The 25,355-nt window shown below is 33.4% G+C and overlaps 1 protein-coding gene across 1 annotated transcript; it reads left to right on the forward strand.

The window, feature by feature from the left end:
• Positions 1 to 1,470: 1,470 nt before the first annotated feature.
• Positions 1,471 to 7,402, forward strand: LOC141684772 (hydroxymethylglutaryl-CoA synthase-like). Its single transcript, XM_074489891.1, has 12 exons — positions 1,471 to 1,697; positions 2,772 to 2,878; positions 3,076 to 3,208; positions 3,975 to 4,118; positions 4,923 to 5,081; positions 5,531 to 5,604; positions 5,702 to 5,777; positions 5,874 to 5,929; positions 6,017 to 6,104; positions 6,400 to 6,540; positions 6,636 to 6,785; positions 6,933 to 7,402. Exons 1-12 carry the CDS (start codon positions 1,629 to 1,631, stop codon positions 7,107 to 7,109), a joined length of 1,374 nt encoding a protein of 457 aa, XP_074345992.1. The 5' UTR covers positions 1,471 to 1,628; the 3' UTR covers positions 7,110 to 7,402.
• Positions 7,403 to 25,355: the final 17,953 nt, after the last annotated feature.

The following is a 25,355-nucleotide window of genomic DNA, read 5'->3' on the forward strand; positions in this document are numbered from 1 at the left end:
TTAGAATATAAGAAGTCAGATAACTCCATTTGTATGAGGCCTTTTGGGAGTGACCTAGAAACAAACCCGTGCGGGCTCAACCCAAAGCGGATAATATCATACTAATGTGGAGTTAGGCCTGCTCAGCAAATCTCAACAAGTGGTATTAGAGCTATGGTTATAACGGTCTATAACAATCTCACGTGGTCTCCAGAAGTGACCTAGGAAGAGGCAGATGGGCTTGCCCCAGAATGAGCTCAAGGAAAAGGCAGACGAGCCTTCCAGTATGGGCCTCGGGGGAGCAGATAGCCAGATGGACTTTCAGTATGGGCCGAGGGGGTCGGACCCGTTATGTGAAGGGGGAGATTGTTAGGGGTTGTCCCACATCGTTTGTGGGAGGGGCAGTTTGCTAGAATATAAGCAGCCAGACAACTTTAATTAGTAATGAGACCTTTTGGGAGTGACCCAGAAACAAACCCGTGCGGGCTCAACCCAAAGCGGATAATATCATACTAATGTGGAGTTAGGCCTGCTCAGCATAGCCCAACACTATGATCTAATTCTTTTTTGGTGAGATTTTGTCGAGTACTTTGTTATCAAGGTTGTAAGTCGTGCCCATATTTTTGGGATGTTAGTGTTTTATGCTGTGATGATTTTCTGTCTTTTGTTGCCGGTTTCGGTAGTCGCACTAAGAAGGATTTATATGATATATTGGGAGATCTGTAACGCTTATATCAGATCTGGGACGGTAGTGTATATCGCAAAAACTCACATTTCACAACAAAAAAATGTTCGTATTTTAGGGATATTTGTTGCTCTAATATCAGTTATATAACTGATAATTCTGAACATTGGGTTACAGATGGTGCTTATGTGAAGGTCACTTTCAGAATTGATGTAGGTTGGATTACTCGAGATATCATTGTAATACTTTTTAGATTATAGAATTTAAATATTCTATGTGTTAAACAATCTGAAAACAAAACAGCTATTTGGTTAGTTCGATTTTTGTTTCACAATCAGGTTGTAGTTGACAGTTCGGGAATTTGTCCCGGCTGAGATTCAATGTTTTAATGATTTTTTTTAATTTGTTTGTCAAGAAAACACATATAGATCTGAATCACAAATTTTGCATGATTTTAGTACTATATTTGTAACGAATTATTCATTTTTTCAAATTTTTATTTATTTACTGTAAAATAAGAAAATAGAAGCGGACATATTTCTCAAAGAGTTATTATTTTAGGGAGTATTGCTAGAGACAAAAAAATGATTCAAAAAATTAATACTAAAACGACATGACGATCTAGTATAAAATAATTAAAAAATATTATTGATGTCAATGCAGGAGTATAATTTAATTTTAAAAATAAAAATTTTACAGGAGTTATTTATTAATTATTTTGAAAATCAATTTTTTACCTTATTTCCCGATTTTTGGTGATAAAACAGCAAGCGGGCCAAACTCCGTTGCAAGTATAAAACGTTGGAGGCACTCTACACATATTTCCATACGGAAACCATCAACCCTCTTCGTCTCTATCTTTGTTTCCGAATTCCTCGCATTCATCTCTCTCTCTCTCTCTCTCTCACACACACACACACCGAGAGAGAGTTATAAATATTTGTTATTTGATAATTAAGGAGAGATGGGTTCGTTGAAGAATGTGGGAATCCTGGCCATGGAAATCTACTTCCCTCCTACATGTATTCAACAGGTGTTTTCTACAACACTCTATAATAACTCAGCTGTTACTACTTGTTGTTCTTGATTTATAGACCGTCTTCTTAATCCTAACTATCTGTTACCATTTTTGTTTATTATGTGTAAATATTCTTTGTTGTTACACTTCTTGAAAAGTATTAGCAAGTCTGATCAAACTATAGAACATGTCCACCGGAATGTATTTAAGTGGCCATGTGTCCAGTTCTTGTGATTTTTGATTTTATTTTTTGTGTTAAGTGATCGGTTCTCTTAAAACACGACTTTAACACTCAGCTCCAAAGACTAATCTATGGGTCGAGAGTAAATCAGTATAAAATATTAATCTTACTATTCATAATAAGTTATAAAATTGTTGGCTATAACCATGGTGATTTACCATTTATCTTAAAATCTGTAGGATTAAAAAAAAAGAACTTAATAAATCATATATTAGTTCTTAACACTTTGTTTTGGGAAAATGGAAATATGTAATTGAACTAATAATTAATACAAAGTAGATCTCAGTTGGGACCATTACAGTCATAGTTGTTACAGTTTGGATATGTATTCATTTAGCTTGTGTTTGTATATACATTATTCATTTAGTTTGAGTTGTAATTGGGACCATTACAGTTTGTCACAGTGTGTGCGTGTGTTTTACACATGTAGTTTAGTTATCTACTTTCCCTTTTAATTTTTTAATTTACTATTTTTTTAGTAAATAATCTAACAGTTACTTGATTAGTTTACATTTAACATTAAACTTGAGGTATCTTAAACAAGTTTTGTTATTCTAATGAGATTCTTGAGTTTGATTATTTTTTCTGGTTTGTTGACTTGACTACTTTGTCTAATTTAATTTGCAATCTTTTTTCTTGTGTTACGATATTATTTTAATTTTACTCCAATTTTATAACTTAAGGTCCATATACCGTGAAGTGGAAAAGATAAATCAATAATTTTAAGCTCAGATAGTACCTTAGTTGTGTTTTGATCCAGTGTCCATTATGTTGGTACTTTATTGTGTATGTAGTTCTATATTATGTTGTCTGCATCGTTCTTTTAAACTTTTGTGCTGCTAATATAGGAAATACTAGAGGCTCATGATGGAGCAAGTAAAGGAAAATATACCATTGGATTAGGTCAAGATTGCATGGGATTTTGTATAGAAGTGGAAGATGTTATCTCAATGAGGTAGTGACTTTTGTTATTAATTGTTCTCAATTAGCTCTTTTTGTCGTTCTAGAAAATTGCATGACCTCTATTTGTCATTTATTATTGCATTAGTTTTAATTTGTTTCAAGTCAATGACAACAATAGGATCCATCACGGTATTATGACCCTGATGTTATGTTAGTCCCTTTATCATGTACTGACCTCAAAATCTTCAGTTTAACAGTTGTCACATCACTTCTTGAAAAATACAAAATTGATCCAACACAAATTGGACGGCTGGAAGTGGGAAGTGAAACTGTGATAGACAAGAGCAAGTCCATTAAGACATTTGTCATGCAAGTTTTTGAGGTACTATCAGTTCTTATTGTGCTGGTTTGTTACTTATTTAGGTAAGTATCTTCTTTTTCTATTTAAAGGGCCGTTGATGAATTATGACGGTGTAGTCCTATGCTGGTTGGGACACTATCAAGAAGTATCAACAAAGGTTTAATCATTTTAATTGCATTTTTCACTTGATTGCTGGCTGGTGATCACTGAACTGCTGCATATTAGGATGATTTATGTGCTGAACATGTGTGCAGTATGTGTTGACTAATGTTCTTTATGTTGTACTAGCATGGCATGCTAAAAGCTAATATGTTTTGTGATAGTCTTGATTTTGGTGGTTGCATTTATATAAAAAGTTTCTCATAATCTGTATGCAATAGAGCTATACCCTCGCAACGTCATTTTATCAGGAAGTTAACAGGTTAGAAACAAATTTTATGTCATTTGATGATTAACTTTCTAGAATATTAGTAGCAACAGAGTAGACCTATAAGATCTAAAAAACGTTGGTGTATGCCAAATGCCAATATCAGGGTTTTGTAATTAAGTACCAAGAAACAATTTCCTTTTAAATCAGATATAGCAATAGTTCAACTCTAAGAGTTATCGGTTGCAAAACATCAGTAGAGACTTTTGTTTGCTTAAATAGAGTAAAAAGTAGGTAGAGCTTTATTTAATTATTTTAACCTGGATTTTGTCAAGCAGCTTCAGTATTTCCTTTGGAGTGTGTTGCTTTAGTTTGTTAAGCTGCTTCATCCTTTTCTTTCTATTTGTGTAAAACGACCAGGAATGTGGAAATACTGACATAGAAGGTGTTGACTCGACCAATGCTTGTTATGGAGGAACTGCAGCATTGTTCAACTGTGTCAATTGGGTCGAGAGTAGTTCATGGGATGGACGTTTTGGGCTTGTTGTGTGCACAGATAGCGCGGTATTTCCTTGTTTTCCAGTGTCTAGTTTTTTAAAATAATAATTAGTGTAATTGAACAAGTGTTGAGCATTGATTCACATTTTGAAGTATAGTGTTATGTGCAGCTGCAAATGTTAGCAGCACAGATATTGGGCAGACAGCCTTGGTTATTTATCCAGGCTACAAACATTTTTTGTATAGTATTATTTCATGGAATCTTGTAATTATCTCTTTTTATTACTTCTTGAAAGACCTCCAAGTGAAATCAAATTAAATCCATGCAAGGAACTTCCTTGTTTTTCGTAAGAAGAATATCTACAGAATAGATAGGTATAAAACATTCTGGTCATACTAGTACTGAAAAACATGGGCATCAGTGATCAGTGTGTCCACTCATATGTATGTTTCTATGTACTTATTATAACAATAATTGAAAACCAAAATTCATTCGGAGGCAGAGAGAGACATTTGAGGTCCATGACCTCGTTCGAGTTAGGAAGTTGCCATCATGCACCCAAGTCCCAGTTGTCTGTATTTGAGTAGCATCTTACTAAAGGAAATATGTATCATTTTCGACCTAACCGTACTTGCTAAGATTTCTAATGTCTCATAAATAGAAGGTTAACTTTATAGGATCCGACTGATTAATGTTCGCCTGTTCGGCCAATCTTATAGGGAATGGAAATATTATTGGATAGAGATATTCCTTTTGTGGTGGAATGCTAATTCTTGTGCGTGTGTCGATTTTGACTTTAAAGTATTAATAACATCGGTCCGTGAAGCTAGTTCTGTCTCTTAAGTCTTACCCGAGTCTTATGTCATCAGGTGTATGCAGAGGGACCTGCTCGGCCCACTGGAGGAGCAGCTGCTATTGCTATGCTAATAGGGCCTGATGCCCCTATTGCTTTTGAAAGCAAGTTTAGGGGAAGTCATATGTCTCATGCATATGACTTTTACAAGCCCAATCTTGCAAGTGAATATCCGGTATTATTTATTCCTTTTCTAAAAACAATTACCTAATAATGATGCTTATATCTGTTTGTATATGATGCTTCACTTCAAATTATTTTTGAGACGAGAAAGAAAGCTTTCAACATTTCTTCTTGTGCCTACTACTCCACTTTGCAGCCAAAGATGCAGGGGAGGGCACAAGATGATTGGATTAAGTTTTATACAGACTTTACTTTAGTATATGCCTAAAGCATTTTTTTTTTGTTTTTTTTCTTGGTTTCGAAACTACCTACATATAGGTCAAGTGAGGCAACGAACGAGTTTTGATTGTAGAGAATTCCAGACATACATAATCTGTTTATAATTTTAAAATGATTGATTTATATTCATTCAATACATCTACTATGCAATTTGCTTCTCTATAATTAGTTCCTTTGTACTAGCCAGTTCTATATTTTAATATGTTATCATATGCATAATAGGTTGTTGATGGGAAGCTTTCACAAACTTGTTATCTAATGGCGCTTGATTCTTGCTATAGACGTTATTGTCACAAGTAAGCTGATATACAAGTCGGAGCCTTTTTCTTTTCGTTAAACTTGGATTGACTGAACCTAAAAGTTGTACTATTCTAATTATCTTGCCAATAATAGGTATGAGAAGTTGGAGGGCAAACAATTTTCTATGGATGATGCTTACAGCTTTGTATTTCATTCACCATATAACAAGGTATTTATGTAATGCCAATTATTTGATATTGTTCCCATTAGTTTTGCAGAAGATTTAGTGATTAGGTTATCTTAATTTTTTCTTTAACCTCTGCAGCTTGTGCAGAAGAGTTTTGCAAGACTGATGTTCAATGATTTCTTGAGGAATGCAAGGTGGCTAATTTAAACTTTTGGATTCCCATTACATTGTGCTAGAAGATACCTGTTTAACATGTGTGTGTATATGAATGCTGTTTGCAGTTCTGTTGATGAGAGCACTAAAGAAAAGCTGGCACCGTTTGCAACTTTAAGTGGTGACGAAAGCTACGCTAGCAGGGATCTTGAAAAAGTGAGTTTTTGAGGTCTTCTATATATAGTATTTATCTATCACCTCTCGTCTCTCTCTGTCATATAGTTTGCTCATTTTTATAAATTTGAGTCATTAATGTTGAATAATCTTCAATGCGTTTTTATTAAAATCCAGTTCACTAGGTTCTAATCTGCAAAGGGACCTAATCGGACCATTTAAAACAAGAAAGCTGATTCTGAACTAACTCGATATGCAACAATTTGTTTTTTAGAAAATGTAAAGATTAGTAGGATTGCAAAATTAAATAAGCTGATCCCTTGAGCAATTATTATAGGCAACGCAGCAGGTCGCGAAGTCCCAGTATGAGGTAAAGGTTCAACCATCGACTTTGGTACCAAAGCAAGTTGGCAACATGTACACTGCATCACTATATGCGGCACTTGCTTCCCTTATTCACAACAAGCATAGCACACTGGTACATAGCTAGCCTATATATGGATTATGGCAGTCTAGCCTGATTTATAGTACAATTATAGTTTACGTGAAATGTTTATAATTCAACCTTTTCAGGATGGGAAAAGGGTTGTAATGTTTTCCTATGGAAGTGGTTTATCTGCCACAATGTTTTCCTTCCATCTCCGTGATGGTGAGCATCCTTTCAGCTTGTCCAACATCGCTAAGGTGATGAACATTGGTGAGAAGTTGAAGTCAAGGATTGAGGTAATTTGTCTTTAGCTTATATGTCATTTCCAGTATAACATTAATACCTTGATATCAACTAATGTTTGAATCATTGTTGCTTTTACTGATGAAAACATTATGTTTAGCTTAAATAGCTTTTGATAAATTGTGCTTTTCTTCACACAGGTATCTCCAGAAAAATTTGTCGACATCATGAAGCTAATGGAGCATAGATATGGAGGGAAGGACTTTGTAACAAGCAAAGACTGTAGCCTCTTATCTCCGGGAACCTACTATCTAACCGAAGTTGATTCCATGTACAGAAGATTTTACTCCAAGAAAGCATCAATTAAAACAATTTAGCCCTGAGAACAGGAAGTTGGCTGGATTAGCACGAAGTTGTAAGAAGCTTGTACATTTATTTATGTGCTTTGTCCTCTAAAATGAACATTATTGATGATGACAATGATCATATGTATTCTCTGTGAACATGTAGTATTGTAGTGTGATTATGGATATTAGCGGATGCAAATTTCGCGCTGCCATTTCAATGGCCCAATTTATGTAATTAACTTAGTGTTTATAACTTTATTATCCCATAACTTTATACTCCCTTTGTTTTAGCAATACATGATATTTGACATTTTGGCACAGAAGAGTTGATCACATATTTAAAATTATTATTTTTTAATAAATTCCTTTTTTGAATAAAAATCTGAGATCAAAATTTTTATTTACAAAAAAAATCAAAAAATATTTATTTTAGTTATATAGTCAAACCCAAAAAATCAAACGTGATATACTCAAAAATAGAGGGAGTAGCCGGCAAGGGTTCACTTAGTTTGTTAAAGAGGATAACTATCCTCTTGATTACATATTCGAATAGGAGAATTTACTGAAGGACAGAGGCTGCGGGTTATATACGTACCATTTCAAATATCAAAACAAAAATGGCGACATGCCCATTTGATTGAAGTTTGTTATTTAACAAATTGCATCTACAATTTTTTACATTTAACATCTTGAAATAATGATTATAAAATACAAGCTTTTAATATGGAAAATCAGTAGTTGATCATTCTTTTTGCTAAATAAGCCAGCCTAGGAATTTGGATACTATGGGGTCCATGTATTTATTCATAATAATTATACAATATCTACCAGTAATATCTGGAATACGATATCTAAATTAAAAGGGGATATTGACCCGATGATAATAATTACAAAAATAAAATATTGACATTTTTTAGATGGGTCCCAGTCACTAATTAATGATTCATATAAGTATAACGTCAAAATAATATCCTTCAGATTTCGCATCTTAAAATCTAGACCGTCCACTTCCGTAATAAAACCCACCAACCATGTCCTCCAACTACTATAAATTCACGCGTGTATCCCCAGAGTTATATGTACTGAAACATAGTGTGTTTATTTCAGAGTTGTGTGCACCAAAACATGTCGCTAGTTAAAAATTCAGACAGTGCCTCAGAACTGAGCAGCGGGTCTCGCCCTTCTATCTCCGTGCCGCGACGACGGGCACCAACCAAGTACTGGCGCATGAAGGTGAAGGTGAAGGGTCGGGGTCGGTGCAGGGGCAAGGGCAGGAGGAGTGTAAAAAGGTCCCCTCTATCTGCTGCAATTGTGTCTGAATTTGCCAAGGATCTCGGTTACGATTTTGATGATGAGACAATCCAAAGGATTTTTGAACATGTTAATGATGTCCTCAAGAAGAAGAAGACTGTCACTGAAGCTGAGAGTGACAGTGATGATGGAGATTCAGACAGGTATCATGATGCTCCGGAGGGATCCAATATATTGTTTTGTGGCCGTATATTTTGGACGGTGGATGAGGATGGACGGAAAAGAAGGTTATGGCCGGTGCCTGTGAAGCTCATTGCCCGTGGTCCTGCTCGTGTCCCGATTTACAGGACTATTGATCTAAACAGAAAATTTTGAATTAAATAAATTCTTATTCAATAATTTAAAATTAATCAAAAGAGTTACCCCAACACCGCCATTTGTTATGATATGATTTAATTTGAAATGGGTAAGGATGGAGATCTTTCTTATGGTATTGTTTTTTGCTTTTCATTTCACAAAGAGTATGTGTGTTTGAATTTCTTAGTTTTGAAGAATTAAGTTTTAAAATGCAAGTGTTTAAGCCGCATTGCTTAAATCGTATTCGAAAGATGGAGGAGCATAAGATATACATTAATTCATCGTTGTTTATTTTTTGATATCGTTATTTTTTATTTTGTACCATCGTGTACTATTTAAATTGTTGTAAATTGAAATATTATGTGTTGAGCAAATTTAGATATACGAAATATTTATTTCGTACCGATAATTTATTGTAGAGAATGATACATTGTGCAAGATAATATTTATCAAACAATATATATCAAATTTATTAAAATGTGTAACATAAATGGTGATAATATTGTTTGTTTCTTAATATTAAAAAAGAATTCTCAAACTATAACTATATGCAAGTTATTGCATATTAAAACTAGACCAGATCCATATAAAGATGTCAAATACTTGATAAATACAATATTAACTCTTTTAAACAATTTATGTATAGGGTTGATAAACAAAACTTCTATATAGTATATACCATGTCAAGATATAACTACTATCTTGGGATTAAAGTTTCGTGGATTGAGGGGATTTTAGCAAAATTTATGTACTTGGTGAATTTTACGAGATAAAATAGTGAAATAAACTCGTCAATATCTTTGTTAGAAACATCCGAAAAATAGTTTAAACTAAATATCGAATATAATAAATTATAAATGATCGACCAAAATAGTAATTATCTAATGGATTGATTTCACTATGCTAGTTATTATACATTATACAGTGTAAAAATGATGTAGAATTTTTCTACAATTTTGATAAGATCCACAAAAATTATGACTAATTGATAAGTGGGGCTAAAACTTTTTGTTAATAAAATGAGAATAATCCAAGGTGAAATTTATACACTTTTTTCATAATGTTTGTCACATAATTTTTTTGTAATATTTTGTAATACAAACAGAACATAAGAGTATTGTATTTTTTTTTAATCCATCAATTATAAGTTACTCACAGCACTTGATAAAGGCTTATCTCTCATCGTTGAAGATATTGCCTTCAGTTCTCGTTTAATCCTAGTTTTTTAAAACAGATCCTCACTTTTCTAAGGCAAATAAGACTAATTATTCAAAAACATTGCTTTCATTATACAATACCTATACATTTTCTAATTGTAAATCCTTGATTTTTTATATTGAACAAATGTTTAGATCTATCAACATAAAATAAGATAAAATAATGAGAGTCAACCCTCATTTTTATATCAATCACCTATTTCATTTTTTATTTTGCCGATTACAATCCTCTTTCACCGATTATGTCCCTTTTGCTCTTTCATCTTAACTTTTTATTTTTCAATATTTGTTTTTCAAAAATTTCGAACAAACATCATTTTCAGGTGAGATCTTATTGATATCTTATTATCAAGACTGTTAATGGTTACCATATTTTTGGTTGTTAGTATGTTTTATATGAAGTATTTGGTGTTGGTTTCATTGGAAATAATTTATATAGCTTTTTTGTGAGATTTGAAATTTATGTATAGAAACTTGAACGGTGGTAAATATCGCAAGAATTTATTTTCTAGAATAAAAAATTGTTTATAATTTGACAACATACATTTCCCCAATTTTAGTTAATGTAACTTATAAAATTTAATATTGGCCTACATATACAGAGGAAAGTTCTATGGAGTCCACCTTTAATTGGAGTCCTCGGAGTCCATATATGTTCTGCAAGTAAAATATAGCTTAAAATATTGCAAAACATATTATTTTTCGACAAACATCACTATTCTATCAAAAATCTTGTAGATTGCATACATTTTACAAGCAGAACATTGCAAAAATATATATTCTACAAAACATGTTTAGTTTGCAGAACATAAATGTTCATGTTGCAGAACATATTGCAGAACATACATATTGTACCGTAAATATATGAGATTTGCATGATTTTGTTGAAGTTATGCTATTTGTGTAACATGTTTTGCAAAATAACACGTTTTACAATATATTTTATTTGCAGAACGTAGATGGACTCCGAGGACTCCGATAAAAAGGTGGACTCCATAGAACTCAGCCCTACATATACATTTATGTAAAGATTAACTATGATGCTTCTAATTTCAAGGATGGTGTATTTTGGAGTACTGAAAAAGCTATTATAATTCTTTTTAATTTAAAGAATTTTATTGTACATGTAAGAAATCTGAAGATAAAAGACTATCTATTAGTTCGTTTATTTGTTTTTTAAACTGTTACAGTAGAGTTTTGTTCTGATTGTTTTTCAGTTTTTGAATGAATGCAATACATCTTGTTTGTAAAAAAACCAATATGATATAATTTGAGTTTACCTTTACCCATATAAAATTTAAAATAATCCGCATCCTTGGATATTTTTTAATTTAAAATTTGATTTTTTGAGCTAAAATAGTATAACTCAAATTTAAATATGTACTCACTATGGCAATTAAATGATCTTTAGAATTCTTATTAAAATAATTAATTAAAATGATGTAAGAAAACAACTAATACACTTAAATAAGTTTAATTCTGATGATTTCCTTTATTTTCCAAATAAAATTTCATTATAAAATATTTTCTTATGAAGACAGTGTCCCATCAAATAGATCTGTATCATTTTAATTTAAATATTATACATAAATACTGTTACTTTAAAATTAAAGAAAATATCTCAATCTACTTTTGAGTATATTCTAAATGTCAACGTGGTCATATAAAGATAATACAAGTGTGTTCAACCAGAGCTTTTGTATTAGAAAATTCTGCCTGTTGAAAGTTATAACACAACCAAAACAAAGCAACACATTAGACTTAAAGATAGACATATCAAGGTACATCATGGTCGGAACACTAGGATCTGAGTACCGCTTATATGTACAACTCGATTCTTCCAACTCACCATAGAGCTTCATTCTAGACGGATGGTAAGACAATCACGTGGATCATAAAAATGGAAAATGATACCATCATCAAGGCAACTAACACCATGACTGTGTGTGCTATGGCTCCTATTTTTGTCGATGGAACTCTTTCCAAGGAGGATTGCGAGGAATGCACACAATTATACTAAGATATATAAGATTCGGATAAATTAATGAGGATACATAAATTAAATATATATGACGTAAAAAATCTGCATCCCAACTTATATTATTAATCCAAACAGTTATCAATAATACATTAATAAATAATACTTCAATGACATTCGAACCGATACTTGAGCCAAATAATGTTCAAATATTTCCTAAATAATACCAAAGACTACATCTTAAGTAATCTCTTCTCTGTCAAAGTATGACTATATATATATATATAACCATCACAAAATTTAACCACCAATTCATACCTGATATGAATATGATAATAATTGTTTAGAAAAAGGAAAAAGGTAATTTACCAAACCGAACCCCATATAATTATTAACCAATTTAATTATAATAATTATTTTCTACGTACCGATAAAATTATTACCCAATCTAATTGTGTCTTCTATCACCAATCTCGTACTACCTATTGGGTTAAACCCAATAATCACCCTCTTCAACCCAATATTTTATATCAAATTTAATAGTAACCATCAAAACCTCATTTCCCGTTCGCTGATACCTCCCTTCGAATAAAAATTTATTCATATCATTTTTCCAACTGTTGAGAATCACTAAAACCTGTTAAATGGCCTCCAAATTACCGTTCTTCATCATAATATCATATTCATCTATAAAATCATGTGTATTTACAATGAGTGCCCCTTTGTCTGATGATTTACCGGATCCATGCTTTCTTAATCTTTCGACCTCTTACAAAGAACAACAACGTTATCCAAAAAATTCACCCGGCCGGTCAAATCATTGAAACAATTACGAAAATTTCTTCAATCGTTTTTCATCTCGAGTCCGGATAAAATAATCTTTTGAAATCACTTCTCAATAACTTCATGATAGATCCACGATGCAAGCGCCAACTGTCAAACTACACGTAACTTTTAGCAGGCTTGTCATCAAATATATCATCGTACTTTGCCATACCAATTTTACCTTGAACTTTACTCTAACCCCACCCATAATGAATCTTGGCTCTAATAGCACTTTTTAGTGGGAATATATACAAATATACGAGATTCAAATAAACTAGTACGGAGTACACGCACAAAATATATGGCATAAAAAACACATCTGAAATTCTATCATAAATCCAAACAATTATCTATAAAACACCAATCAATAACACCTTATTTTGTTCCAACCGATACTTAAGGCACACAATGCTCAAGTATTTCCCAAATAATACCTAAAACTACATCTTAAGTATTCTCTTATCTATCAAACACAATACGATTATGTATAAATAGCCATAACAAAACTTTGACATCAAGAAAAATATGATTTGATTATGATTATAATTATCTCTCCATATAATTATTACTCAATCCAACTATAATTATAACTGGCTTCCCATACAATTATTATCCAATTCAATTACAAGAAATCTTGGCTACCCATAGAATTATTACCCAATCGAAATATGTCTTGTATAATCAAGCCCATACTACCTATTGAGTTGAAACACAACAAATCCCACTCTGATGCGTACTAAAACTGATAAGTGGATGGTAAAAAAGAGGGGAGTGCAACAAAAATGAGGGTTGTTGTGGACGTTGGAGCCGCTGGTCTGAGGATGAAGATGAGGATATCGGGTCTACATGCAACGAGTCGAGCGTGAATAGCTTTAACAAAGGGAGGTAGGAGTACCACACAATAAAGTTGACGGGGGACTACATTAGGGTCCGTAAAGGTGCTCAATGGTGTTAACACTAGATTTGGAACCGTAAGTCACTAATATTTTCAAAGTGTTAGAATTTTTTCAAAAATCAAAAAAAAAAAAAATCGTCTCAAATTCATTCAATTTTCATTGCTATTTAGTTAGTAACAGAAATTAAAACTGAATGCATGATGCCCAATTTTTTTTGTTTTATCTATGTTTTATTTTAGTTTAGGTTCGTAAGATATGGTGACAAATTGTGTTTCCAAACAGACTAAATGTTAGATAGTGTACAATTACCAAGGATGAGCACCCTACGGGCTCACGCAATAGCCAGCAAACCACGTGAACCAAGGTAAACCGTATTTAAGCGACAGGCTCTGACTCAGGAGGCATAATTATTAATTCTCCTCCCGTGAGATTCGAACCCTGTGACCAAGAGGATAGTTTTCCTCTCTTTAACCAGCTGAGCCAACCCTTGCGGGCTACAATTAATATTTTAAGGAGTGTTTGTGTAGGTTTAGATGAGTGACTTCAAACCAAATCATGTCAACTTAATTAATTTACTCTACCTATATAATTAAATAATATAAAATTAGAGTTTAGCTTTATAAAACAACTTTAGAGTTTAGGGGTTACGATTTAAGGGTTAACTAGCGTAAAAACCCGTGCGAGGCACGGGTCTGTTTATAAACTAAAATAATTTCTCGAACGTACCGAGACAAATATTAAAATAATTTCGTAATTAAAATATAGTAAAATATAATTTTTCAAATTTAATTTTTTATAGTAATTTTTAAGATAATTTTACTTTTGATAAGAACATGAACGTATGTAAACTTGTATGATTTTAACAAATTACCGTATAATTATTAGACATTAAATTGGGTAAATATCGGGGAGTATATGGTGAACATATGATGCATTTCTATTAATATTGGGTAAAGATCAAACTTAAGGTTCTCTTACTCTTTTTTTGTATACATAAAATCTGTGATTACATATGTGGGTCATTTCTAAACGAAGAACAATTATATTAGTATTGTGTAAAGATCAAGCGTAAGGTTCTCTAACTTTTTTTTATACTTAAAATCTATGATTACATATGTGGGTCATTACTCAATGAAGAACCCTCTAATATGCAGAATCGTAGAGAACCCTTGATTTTATTATAGAACGCATCACAAATTGTAAAATTTTATTTTAAAAGATATAAAATTCGATGCTAATACAAAATATAATTATGTTTGAATATAATAAATAATAACAATTAAAATTTGAAAAAAAAATATTTTTAAATTTGATTTTACAGTGGTACAATTTTGAATAAGTGTGATCCCACTCTGATTCTACCATGAAACCATTTTAAACATTTTCATTCAATTTCAAAGATTTTTTAAATAAAAAAATTGTGTAACTTGGCTTTTTAACTTGGTAATTAAATTTTGTAATCATATATGATGAAAAATGAAATATATTTTAAATTTTTTAAGTAATAATTCTCCACTGTTCTCGATATAAGAGGGTTTTACATGGAGTGTTACCCTGCATATGTGAGTTAATTTTAAAAAAATATATAAATTTATAAATAAGATATAGATCATTATACGAGCAAACATAACTTAAAACTAAATATTACTTATAATTATGTTATGCCAAGTGATAAATATAACAAACCTAATAAAATTATAATATATATAATAACGATTGGTTTTGATTAGTACACGGTAAATTATTTCAATAAATGTTCAATTATCTTATTAATCCCTCAATGGTGTTTGCACCGATTAACGCTGATTCCCGCTTTCTACGATATCAAATATCCTAAATTTTTTAAGTTAAAATTATAAGTGTTTTATACATTAAGTGTGTGACTGATTAATTTATAATTACGTAACTATATATTAGGTGTCCACAGATCGGGTTGGTCGAATTAAAAGTGTTTTTATTTTTTAAAATCAGGCCTAATTGAAATAATTTGAAAATTTTCAAACCAACCAATGAAAAATAAAGTAATAACTCAACCATACTCATCATGTTTCGGTTTGTGTTGGATTGGGTCAGCTTGAATAAGCTCAATAATTTCAATATCAATATACGCATAAAAATAAAAGACTTTTTAATTGGGTTAAAAGAAAATTGTAATTTAACTAATAAGATTTTTAAAACAAATTTTAAAATCAATTTACCACAATAGTTATGACAAGAAATTCTAAAAAAGAGGTCGGTGGTTCGATACTTAGCTAAAACAAATTCATCTCATTTTGCATAAATAAAAAAGTTATGAAATAGAACATGAATACCTACAAACGAATGCATAAATCATACCCAACAATCCGTCATAGTTTATTCTGGAAAAGATAGCAATTTAGTACATATTAGTTGTTCACTTGTATCTATAAAAACTCTGAATACTTCTATTCTTATTGACTTGGGAAGTTACAAATAATACTCCATCTTATTGGGTCAGCGTACTTGTCGAGCCCATAAACACACATACGAAACTCGGACAGTGCATCTGCACTTCCGACCAAGTGTAATTCTGATATAATTTATAACATCCAAACCCATTATTGAATGCATACTCGACCTAACAACCCATCATAATTCAATCCAAATAATCTAAAAAAATGATACACGTTAATTATCAATAAAGGTCCCGAATACTCTTATTCTTTTCGATTTGGTAAGTTAAATGACACCTTTGAACTTTTTAAATATACAAGGGTTAAAAAGTAACTATGTAGCTATTTTATTGATTTTCTTTGTCCTTAAATTTAAATTTATTTCTTGTTATATTATTAATCGTGTTTATATTTTCTAGTTTAATTTTTTTGTTACAAATTTGTTTTATTAGCTTTTTACAATAAATTATGTATCCTTTTAACTATACCAATATTAAAATTATATATCTTATTTTATAGTAAAATTATTTAATTTATTTACTCAAAATTAGAAATGACTTCAAAATTTTTATATGTGTTTCATATACTTGAAATATTTGGAAATAATGCCCAAAATACACCACTTTTCACCTTGAACTACCCAAAATGCCCAGATGCGTGCGAACCGCCCAAAATACCCACGAAATACGCATTTCAGGGATGCGTATTCAGCCTTCTAAATTTTAATAAAGAATACGCATGTTGAACATGCGTATTCATTTTTGATTTTACAAAGAATATGCATGTTCAACATGCGTATTCACAAAAAAACAAAAAGTGAATACGCATGTTGAACATGCGTAGTCTTTGTTAAAATTTTAAAAACCGAATCCGCATCCTCCACATGCGTATTCAGCGGGTAAAAAGGGCGGAACATCATGCCAATAGGTATTTTGGGCAGATTTTCCTAAATGGTGGGTATTTTGTTTTTTCAATATTAATGTTAGAGTTAAACAAAAATTGCAAAAAATTGTTACAAGTTGACATGGCAGGGTGATGTGACAGTATGGAATAATTTATTGGTGCTATTCATGTGAATGCATGGAGGTTCATTTACATTTAGCCAAAAAAAATCTGACACGTGTAATTTTGTACCCCTAGTATTTTCCGATTTGAAATGATTTTGTAACTGAATAATTTTAAATTAGATTGAACATGTAACCTAATAATCGATCACTAACCAAGGTTTTATTAATATAATATAAAATTTCTTTAGGGGACACTATACATTTTAATTGTATTGTATAAGTGTGTATTGTCTTATTCATGCAAATATATGTTAAATCAACTATACGGTTTGTTCCAATTTATATATATATATATATATATATTATATTATCATAATTTTAACTTATATATATATTAATTTGATCATGTATATGAATTTATCTAATTATTTAATTCATAATTGATATGTAGCCAAAAACTCAAATTGATATCGGTTAATCTGGTATAAAATATTTTTAACCCAAACAATCTTAACTCATACTACTTTCTTTTCAAAAAGAACTTGTTTATCCCTGTTGAATATAATAGATGATACGACTTGATATTTAGTAAAATATAATATTTGCATCATTACATACTTAATGTAAATAATATATCTGTATAATAAAAGATATTAATATAAGCCATTATATTATATTTTTTGTATCTGCTTATTGTTCGAGGATGTGTTCTCCATTATGGTTAAATTTGAAAAACAAATCGCTACAAATATAATTTTAAGGTACTTGTATAAACAAATTTTATGTCTTATTAAATAAATTATAAGAGTAAATGGGAATTAAATAGAATGTAGGGTACATTCGAATATTAATAATGAATTTTTTTTTGTTCAAAATGAATGTATAGCATAAGTGGTTAATATTCTCACTTATGACTTCAAGCTGTTGAGTTTGATTCCCAAAACCAACTAATATTTTTCTAAATTAAACTTCTAATGATTTTTTGTAATTATCAAATAAATAAGTATGCCTTATCAAATAATTTATAAGAGCAAACAAAAATTTAATAGACTTTAGTGTACTTGCAAATATTGATAATGAATTTTATTTAATTTTCAAAATGAAAGCCTAGCATAAGTGGTTGAGAGTCTCGCTATTAACTTAGAGGTGTTGAGTTCGATTCTCGACACCAACTGTTGTTTTTCTAAATTAAACTTGTAGTGGTTTTTTTGTAATTATTGGATAAATAAGGGTATACTGGTAATTTGACAGCTATTAAAAAAGAACTTTTTGCCCTTGTGTCCTGGTTTAATATATAGTAAAAGACTTTAACATTACGGTCTAAAATTTTGGTTTATGATTTAGGTTTCAGGGTTGGGGTTTAGCTTTAGGGTTTGTTACTAGTGTTAAGGCTTAGGGTTCGGATTTCATGTATAGTTTTGTGGTTTGACATTTTAAATGATTAGTTTTAAAGGTTAATAATATTCTTCTAGCCAACATGATCACCTATTCAAATTGTATTTAAATACTATCTGATAAATTTCAATAGAAGATTTTTCTAAAAAGCACATTTATGACAACTTTTAAATGGTCTTTTTAATAATTTGACAAAATTAGAAACTACTAGTTTCAATAAACTAATATCACAGAACTTATAGATTTTTAATTCTAGGGCTTATAAAGCGTTTCACATTTGATTTGCATATTTCCAAATACAAAATAAGGTCGTCGAAGATCATTGACGTGAATAATTGACAGTGAAGGGAGAGAAAAAAGTTGACATCTCGGTTGCTGATGACGCTGATATTAAAAAAGGCATTAACTTCATCTCGTATTTTTCTGATGTCTTTGTATTTTGTAGATATAAGTTACTTAACAATCGATGTCTAAAGTTTCCTAAAAAAATGAATGCGCGTTTCTTAATTTTGTTTCACCCTACTGAAATTTTGTCAAATCCCCCCATTTGGTACCAATTATTTCCCCTTTTAGATAAAAAGTAAAAACTAAAAACTAACCTCTCTCTTCTCACAGCTCTCTCATCTCTATCACATCTCTCTCCCCCCGCCCCGTCTCTCACCACTATCATCTCTGCCATAAATCACCTCCATCACCATCTTCTCCGCCAACACCTCTACTCACCCTGCTCTGCTCCGCCGTGCTCTGTTGTGCTCCACCCTGCTCTACTTTGCTCCTCCGTGCTCTGTTGTGTTCCATCATCGATGTAATAACCCCAAAATTTTCAACTTTTTGTAACCCTTGTAAATAGTGTTTTAGCTGAATGAGAAAACTTTTCATGCTACACTATGTAGGGGTTCTGTTATGGATATTCTGGGATATTATTAGTACTCTATGTGGTATATAAGTGTATGTAAAGATCGTCAGAATCCAATTCCCGAACACTTGGATTTTTCCCGGAAATCCACTAGATACGGAGAGAATTGAGTATAAGGTAACAGGATAAAAAGGATTTAAATTAAAGGATTTTGATAGAGGATCATAAAAAGAAATATAATGTATTGAGAAAGGTTAAGGGAACCTAAGTAATAAGATCCCGGGTATGATACTTCAAACGATAAACGAGAACGAAAGTTAAGCGAACCGTATAACAGATCAGCGGTCATTAGGCAAACGATTAGGAAGTTAATCAAAGGGATTAGTGGGGATGATGTCATCCAACCAATAGAAAGAGGACAAGGAGGGGAGGATGACATCATGAGGATGACACAAGCATGACATGGGAAGGAAGGAGGTGTGGTTGAATGAGAACCACACAAATTCAAGGGCAACAAGGTAATTGACTAAATCAAACACAAAAATAAAGCAACCAAGCCAAGTAAATTCATTCTTCATCAAAAATCAAAAAGAACCAAGGCTTGTTCTTGAAGAGCTCTCGGCTTTTTACTATTCAAAAGGCAAGGAAATTCAAAAATCAAAGATCCAAGCTTCCTAAATTGGTGAGTTAATTCCCTAATCATCTTCATGCTTAGTTAGGGCTATATCATGAGTTTAAGCCATCAATTCCTTCTCCATCTTCTTCATTTAATCAAAGAAGAAGACTATGAATAGTGTTTTCAAGTTTTTAACTTGAAGTTTTTCTTGTTTTCCTTGAAGATCTAAGCATTCCTAAGACTTCTCAAAGCTTCTTAAGGCTTCCTAGCTCCTCCCACCACTTCAAGGAAGGTATATCATCTCCAAACCCTAGATTCCTATGTATTATAAGATGATTTTGATTAGTAGGGTGATTTTGTAGCTTGATGTTGTGATTTAGAGTTTGGGATTTGAAATGGTAGTGAAATGGAATGGTAAATGTTGTTGTTTTGATTAAAAGAACTTAAGTATGATTAAAGTTAAGCTTAGGCATAAGTATGAATGTTAAAATTGTATTGGTTGGGGTTGTTATGATGTGATAAGGATGGATGTTGGTTGTATGTTGGATTTGAGGTTGAATTGGGTTGGTTTTGAATGGTTTTAAATTGGGAAATCGCGTAAACATAGCCGTCGTAACGTCCGATTTTCTTTAGACTGTTTTTGTGCATAACATTAGGACCCGAGAACCCCCTGCTAGATTATGACCACTGCCATGTTTAGATAGCTCATGTTACGAGCTTCGTTTTGATATGTAGTTCGTTCGATTCCGATGCACGGTTTAGGAGAAACGACCGTTTCAAGTAACGGCGTTTCGCGAACGAAACTTTTCCCCTCGCCTTACTTTGAAACATAGGTTAAAGACCGAAAAGGGTTAATTAATGTATGAAACATTTATGGTAAGTGTGTTAGGCAGTTGGTAAGACACTCGCGAAGGAATCGCCTTAAAACTCGTAAAGGTTAAATTATTAAAAATGGTGGAGCCGAGGGTACCCGGGTGACTTAAGCAAATCAGTAAGCGCAAAACAAGCGTTAGAGTCTAAGTTAGTTAAAGTATAGATTTACAAGTGACTTTGGTTTAATTCCAACTTACTTGTTGTTTATAGGTTACCAGACTCGTCCCGAGCCTTTTATCACCCCAAGTCGCTCAGGCAAGTTTTCTACCCGTTATAACTGTTGTGGTGATGAATATATGTATTTGCATTATCTTGCGATAGATGCATGTTGGTTAATTAGCAAATGTTGTTATATATTGAAGCATGCTGCTATGGTATATATATATGCATGCCTGTTTCGCATTCTTTCCATATATATATCTGTTGATTCAGTTGATAATACCTATGCTAGAGGATAGCGGTAATTTGCATATACCCTTAGTACAGGGACCCAAAGGTGAAATTATTTTCTAAAACCGGGAGTCGAGGATCCCGAGTAGATTTTGTATATAGGGATATAAATATATATATATATATATATTTATACTTATATATATATATGGTCATAGTTTTCAAAACTATTAATCGAATAAGGTTTATTCGAGGGCTTATGACTCAGTTTATATTGTTTAATGAATATTTTTCAATATTCATTTGAGGATCTATGACTCCGATTATTTGCTGAGATTTGTTCTTTATTTTATTAAAGAATAAGGTGTAAATAATCAAACTTATTTTCGATTATTCAAATAAAGATAGTACTTTCATACAAGTATATCTTTGGTTATTTAATACTCGTTTCAAGTATAAGTTTTAATAATTTTACTTCAATTATTTTTATAAAGATTATTCTTTATGGGAATATTATTTAAATAATAATATTCAGTCATTTTCTAAATATTCTGGGGACTGATTTACTTCATTAAATCAGCTTTACTCCAAACACTCTATAAAGTGTTTTCGAGTCTTCAAAATGATTTTTAAAAGATAGAGCGGATCCCAAAACTCATTTTTATATTTAAGATCTTCCTTTTAAGGGGATTTAAATACTCGCTCAAAACCTGAGGGATCCGGCTCTGTGGTGTGTTTTATATTCACAACAAGGTTGCTGTTTTGTTAAATGAATTGATTACTTACCCAACACTCGGGAAGTAAAATTCTTAGAACAAGTTAATCCATTAACAGGCATCGCCTGGGAAATATCGGTGAGTTTTTCTTTCCAACTAGATACGACTTCTTGGTGGAGCCGTATCAACAAGTTCTACTTGGGGAAAGGGGGAACGAGCTTTACGTTTCAGAGTCATGGATTTCATCTGAACTAGGAGTGGCGTAAGTGGTCGAGTGGCGTCGGCCCAGCCTTATTATATTGGCCCAAATGGCCTGGAAGTTCCGCTAAGGCGGTCCATTCCTTAGGAGTTCAGTGTTCGGTTGACAAGTAAATCCAACAGGTTCTCCTCTACATGTAGAAAATGGTGGGGTTGTACTACTACGACTGATCATCGTAAGTGGTCTTCCTGGCGCGGCAAACTCCCGTAATGAGTTCATCATCCATTTGGATAATTCTGCAACACTACCCGTAGCATTTCGATCGAAAGGCTACTAATGGGTGGTTGCCGAAGCATTGACAGGGTCAAACATTTTTATTGGTGTATCCATTGAATGAAGTATCTCGTAACTTCATTTCTTTTCAAAATATTTCAAAGATCAAATATTTTCAAGTTTTATTTGTGGTCTCATCTATGGGATGACCTCGTGAATCTTATTATACTTCGAACAGTAGTAGTTCAAGTAGATTTCTAAAAAAAATGGTATAAGTATAGTGAAGTAATTGGTAACTTCATCTTTTTTTAAAACTTATATCCAGTAAGTAATTACCTTACTCATGATAAAGAATTCTAGTAAGTATCCATTTAGATACTTGTATTATTGTTATCACTATATATTATCTTGCGAGCTGTAAGGCTCACTCTTGCTTTATTTCTTCATCACACAACAACAGTTAGGATAGATGGCCAGACTCCAGCAGACCCAGCGCAAGCGCGTGGGAAGCGTCCCGCGTCTTCCCGATGATGTTGTGGCTGCTATAGCTGCAGAGGTAGATCCATTGGTAGATCAGGCATTCTATTTTGAGAATCAAATTATGTATAATTATAACTTGTGGCAGATAATGGCAATTAACTGTAAATTTATCAAGTAATCATTTTGGGTTGTAATAACTTTTAAATTGTGGATTCAAAGACTTGTACTTATTTAAATTTCATCTCTGAGACTATAACGGGTTGTGGTGTGTGTTAGTGTGGGGTCACAATATAAGGTTATTATTATTAATTAAGTGAAGTGATATTGTGGAAAGAAAGACCGTGACGACCCGGATCCCCGACCCCGGATCTGGGGGTGTTACAGAAATGGTATCAGAGCTAAGCGTTATAAACCTCAGAGATGATGTGACGATACAATAATAAACTCACAAAGATAATAAGAACTCTTGCCAAGTTCATGGTCGGACTACTTAAAGTAGTGCTGACAGTTAAAACCCTTACGGGAACCCTTATAAGTATCATGATAGTAACTTAGTTCGTTTAATGTGTAGGCGCCTGAGATAGAGGACCCTGAGATGTTCGAGCGTGAGCATGATGAGGCATTGCTAGATGTTGAGGATCAGGAGGAGCCTGAGATGGAGGAGGACCCCTCAGAGGAGTCAGAGACGGAGGTCATTGCTATTTCAGATGAGGAGGACCCCTCAGAGGAGTCAGAGACAGAGGTTATTGCTATTCCAGATGAGGAGGACCCGGATGAGGTCCCAGTAGCTGATGAGCGTGTTGGACCTATGGTAGTGTATGCTGGTACCCCATTACCCACACTTCCGGTGGTCAGAGCCCCTACCCCTCCACCACTATCCTGGATTCCCGATGATGACAGCTCAGAGACCCATACTTCCGAGCCTAGGCAGACCGAGGAGGCACCCTCAGCAGCTCCGGATTCACCACCTCTTGACCCTGCCCACAGGCAGTCTTCGTTAGCTCATGGATATGTTCAGGATGTTCTGAGGACCCGAGTGGCTGTTGCCGAGGGCCGACTGGATGAGGCCAGGAGGGAGTTGGATGCAGAGAGGGCGGGTAGGCGTACCCGAGCTTATGAGACTAGGGTTTCTATACCCCGATCCTTGAGGAGGGAGCTTACGGGGATAGAGCTCACGTCCCGAGCGAGACTCAGATCTCTCCAGGGGGACAGGCATGGTAGGATCTCCAGGCGGCAGGCTGACTATATCTTCCGTCGTGCGATGGAAAGGGTATGGGAGCTGACCCGCTCCGGTGTGTGATTCAGGATTGATGATGGAATAGCCTAGTTGTCTAGTTAGCCGAGGCCTTAGTAAGAGCCAATTTTCCGGGATAGTTGACTTGTATATAGCATCCCTTTTTCTGACTAGTCAGATAGACTCTTGTGTATCACTTTTGGGACAGATGACTGTAGCACTGTTGTACTTTTGACCAGATCAAACTATGTATTTCTCGCATTATGTATATATTTGTTTCTTTTGGTTCAGTTCATTAGTGATGGGATCACTGTTTTTATCATTATTATTATTGCACTTCGTATTAGAACTTTCTTAAAATAATAAAATTGCGATATTCGTTCTCCCCATTATAAGAGCTGTGCAAGGCACAATGTTGTATATGATTGTGACCTAACGTTGAATTTTCCCAATAATTTTTTTTATTATTATCAGAATCATGCCGCCAAGAAAGATTGGAACTAGGGCGAACCCTGGATCTGAGGACCAGGGAAGCCATAACCAGGATGATAGGAACCCGGAACACAGTGAAGAGGAAGACAAGGATTATGTGGAACAGGATGACTCCCTGTATGAAGAGAAAGATGAAACATATGATGTTGAGGGATTTGAGATAGAGGCTGAAGAAGGAGAAATCGAGGTTGAGCAACCAGTACCAAACCCAGGCATGGGTCCCATGGGCCAGTTCATGCAACTCCTAAGGCAGAACTTGGAACGTCAACCCAACCCACCCCCTCAAGGAAATAACAATACTGTGGCGAACTCTTTCAGGGCTTTTAAGTCCCTTAAGCCCCCTGAGTTCCACGGATCAGCCGACCCAGTTGAGGCAAGGGCATGGTTAAAGGAAATGGAGAAATCCTTTGAGATTTTGAGTATCGATGAGGCACAGAAAACTGTATTTGCTACCTACCTTCTGAAAGGAGAAGCTAACTACTGGTGGGAGGCCAAGAAAAACATGGAGACAGATGCTATTATAACCTGGGAGAGATTAGTCAGTTGTTTCTGGGAAAGTATTTCCCGAGGTTTATGGAAAACCAGATGGAGCTCAAGTTCTTGGAGCTAAAGCAGAATAACTTGTCTATAGCAGAGTACGAAGCGAAATTTACTGAGTTATCAAGGTTTGTGCCGGAGTTTGTGAGCACCGAGGAAAAGAAAGCTAGGAGGTTTCAGCAGGGACTGAAACCGTGGATTCAGAATAGGGTGGCAATCCTTGATCTACGGATTATGCCACTCTGGTGTAAAAGGTAACGATTGTAGAAG

The sequence above is a fragment of the Apium graveolens genome, chromosome 9, assembly GCF_009905375.1.
Source record: "Apium graveolens cultivar Ventura chromosome 9, ASM990537v1, whole genome shotgun sequence".
Taxonomy (NCBI): Eukaryota; Viridiplantae; Streptophyta; class Magnoliopsida; order Apiales; family Apiaceae; genus Apium; species Apium graveolens.

What these genes read in the sequence shown, in the direction of transcription:
- LOC141684772 (XM_074489891.1), top strand. Translation starts at nt 1,629, where the DNA reads ATGGGTTCGTTGAAGAATGTGGGAATCCTGGCCATGGAAATCTACTTC. An exon ending in TTGTCATGCAAGTTTTTGAG is followed by an intron (nt 3,209 to 3,974) that starts GTACTATCAGTT and finishes TAAAACGACCAG; the next exon opens with GAATGTGGAAATACTGACAT. An exon ending in TTCATTCACCATATAACAAG is followed by an intron (nt 5,778 to 5,873) that starts GTATTTATGTAA and finishes TAACCTCTGCAG; the next exon opens with CTTGTGCAGAAGAGTTTTGC.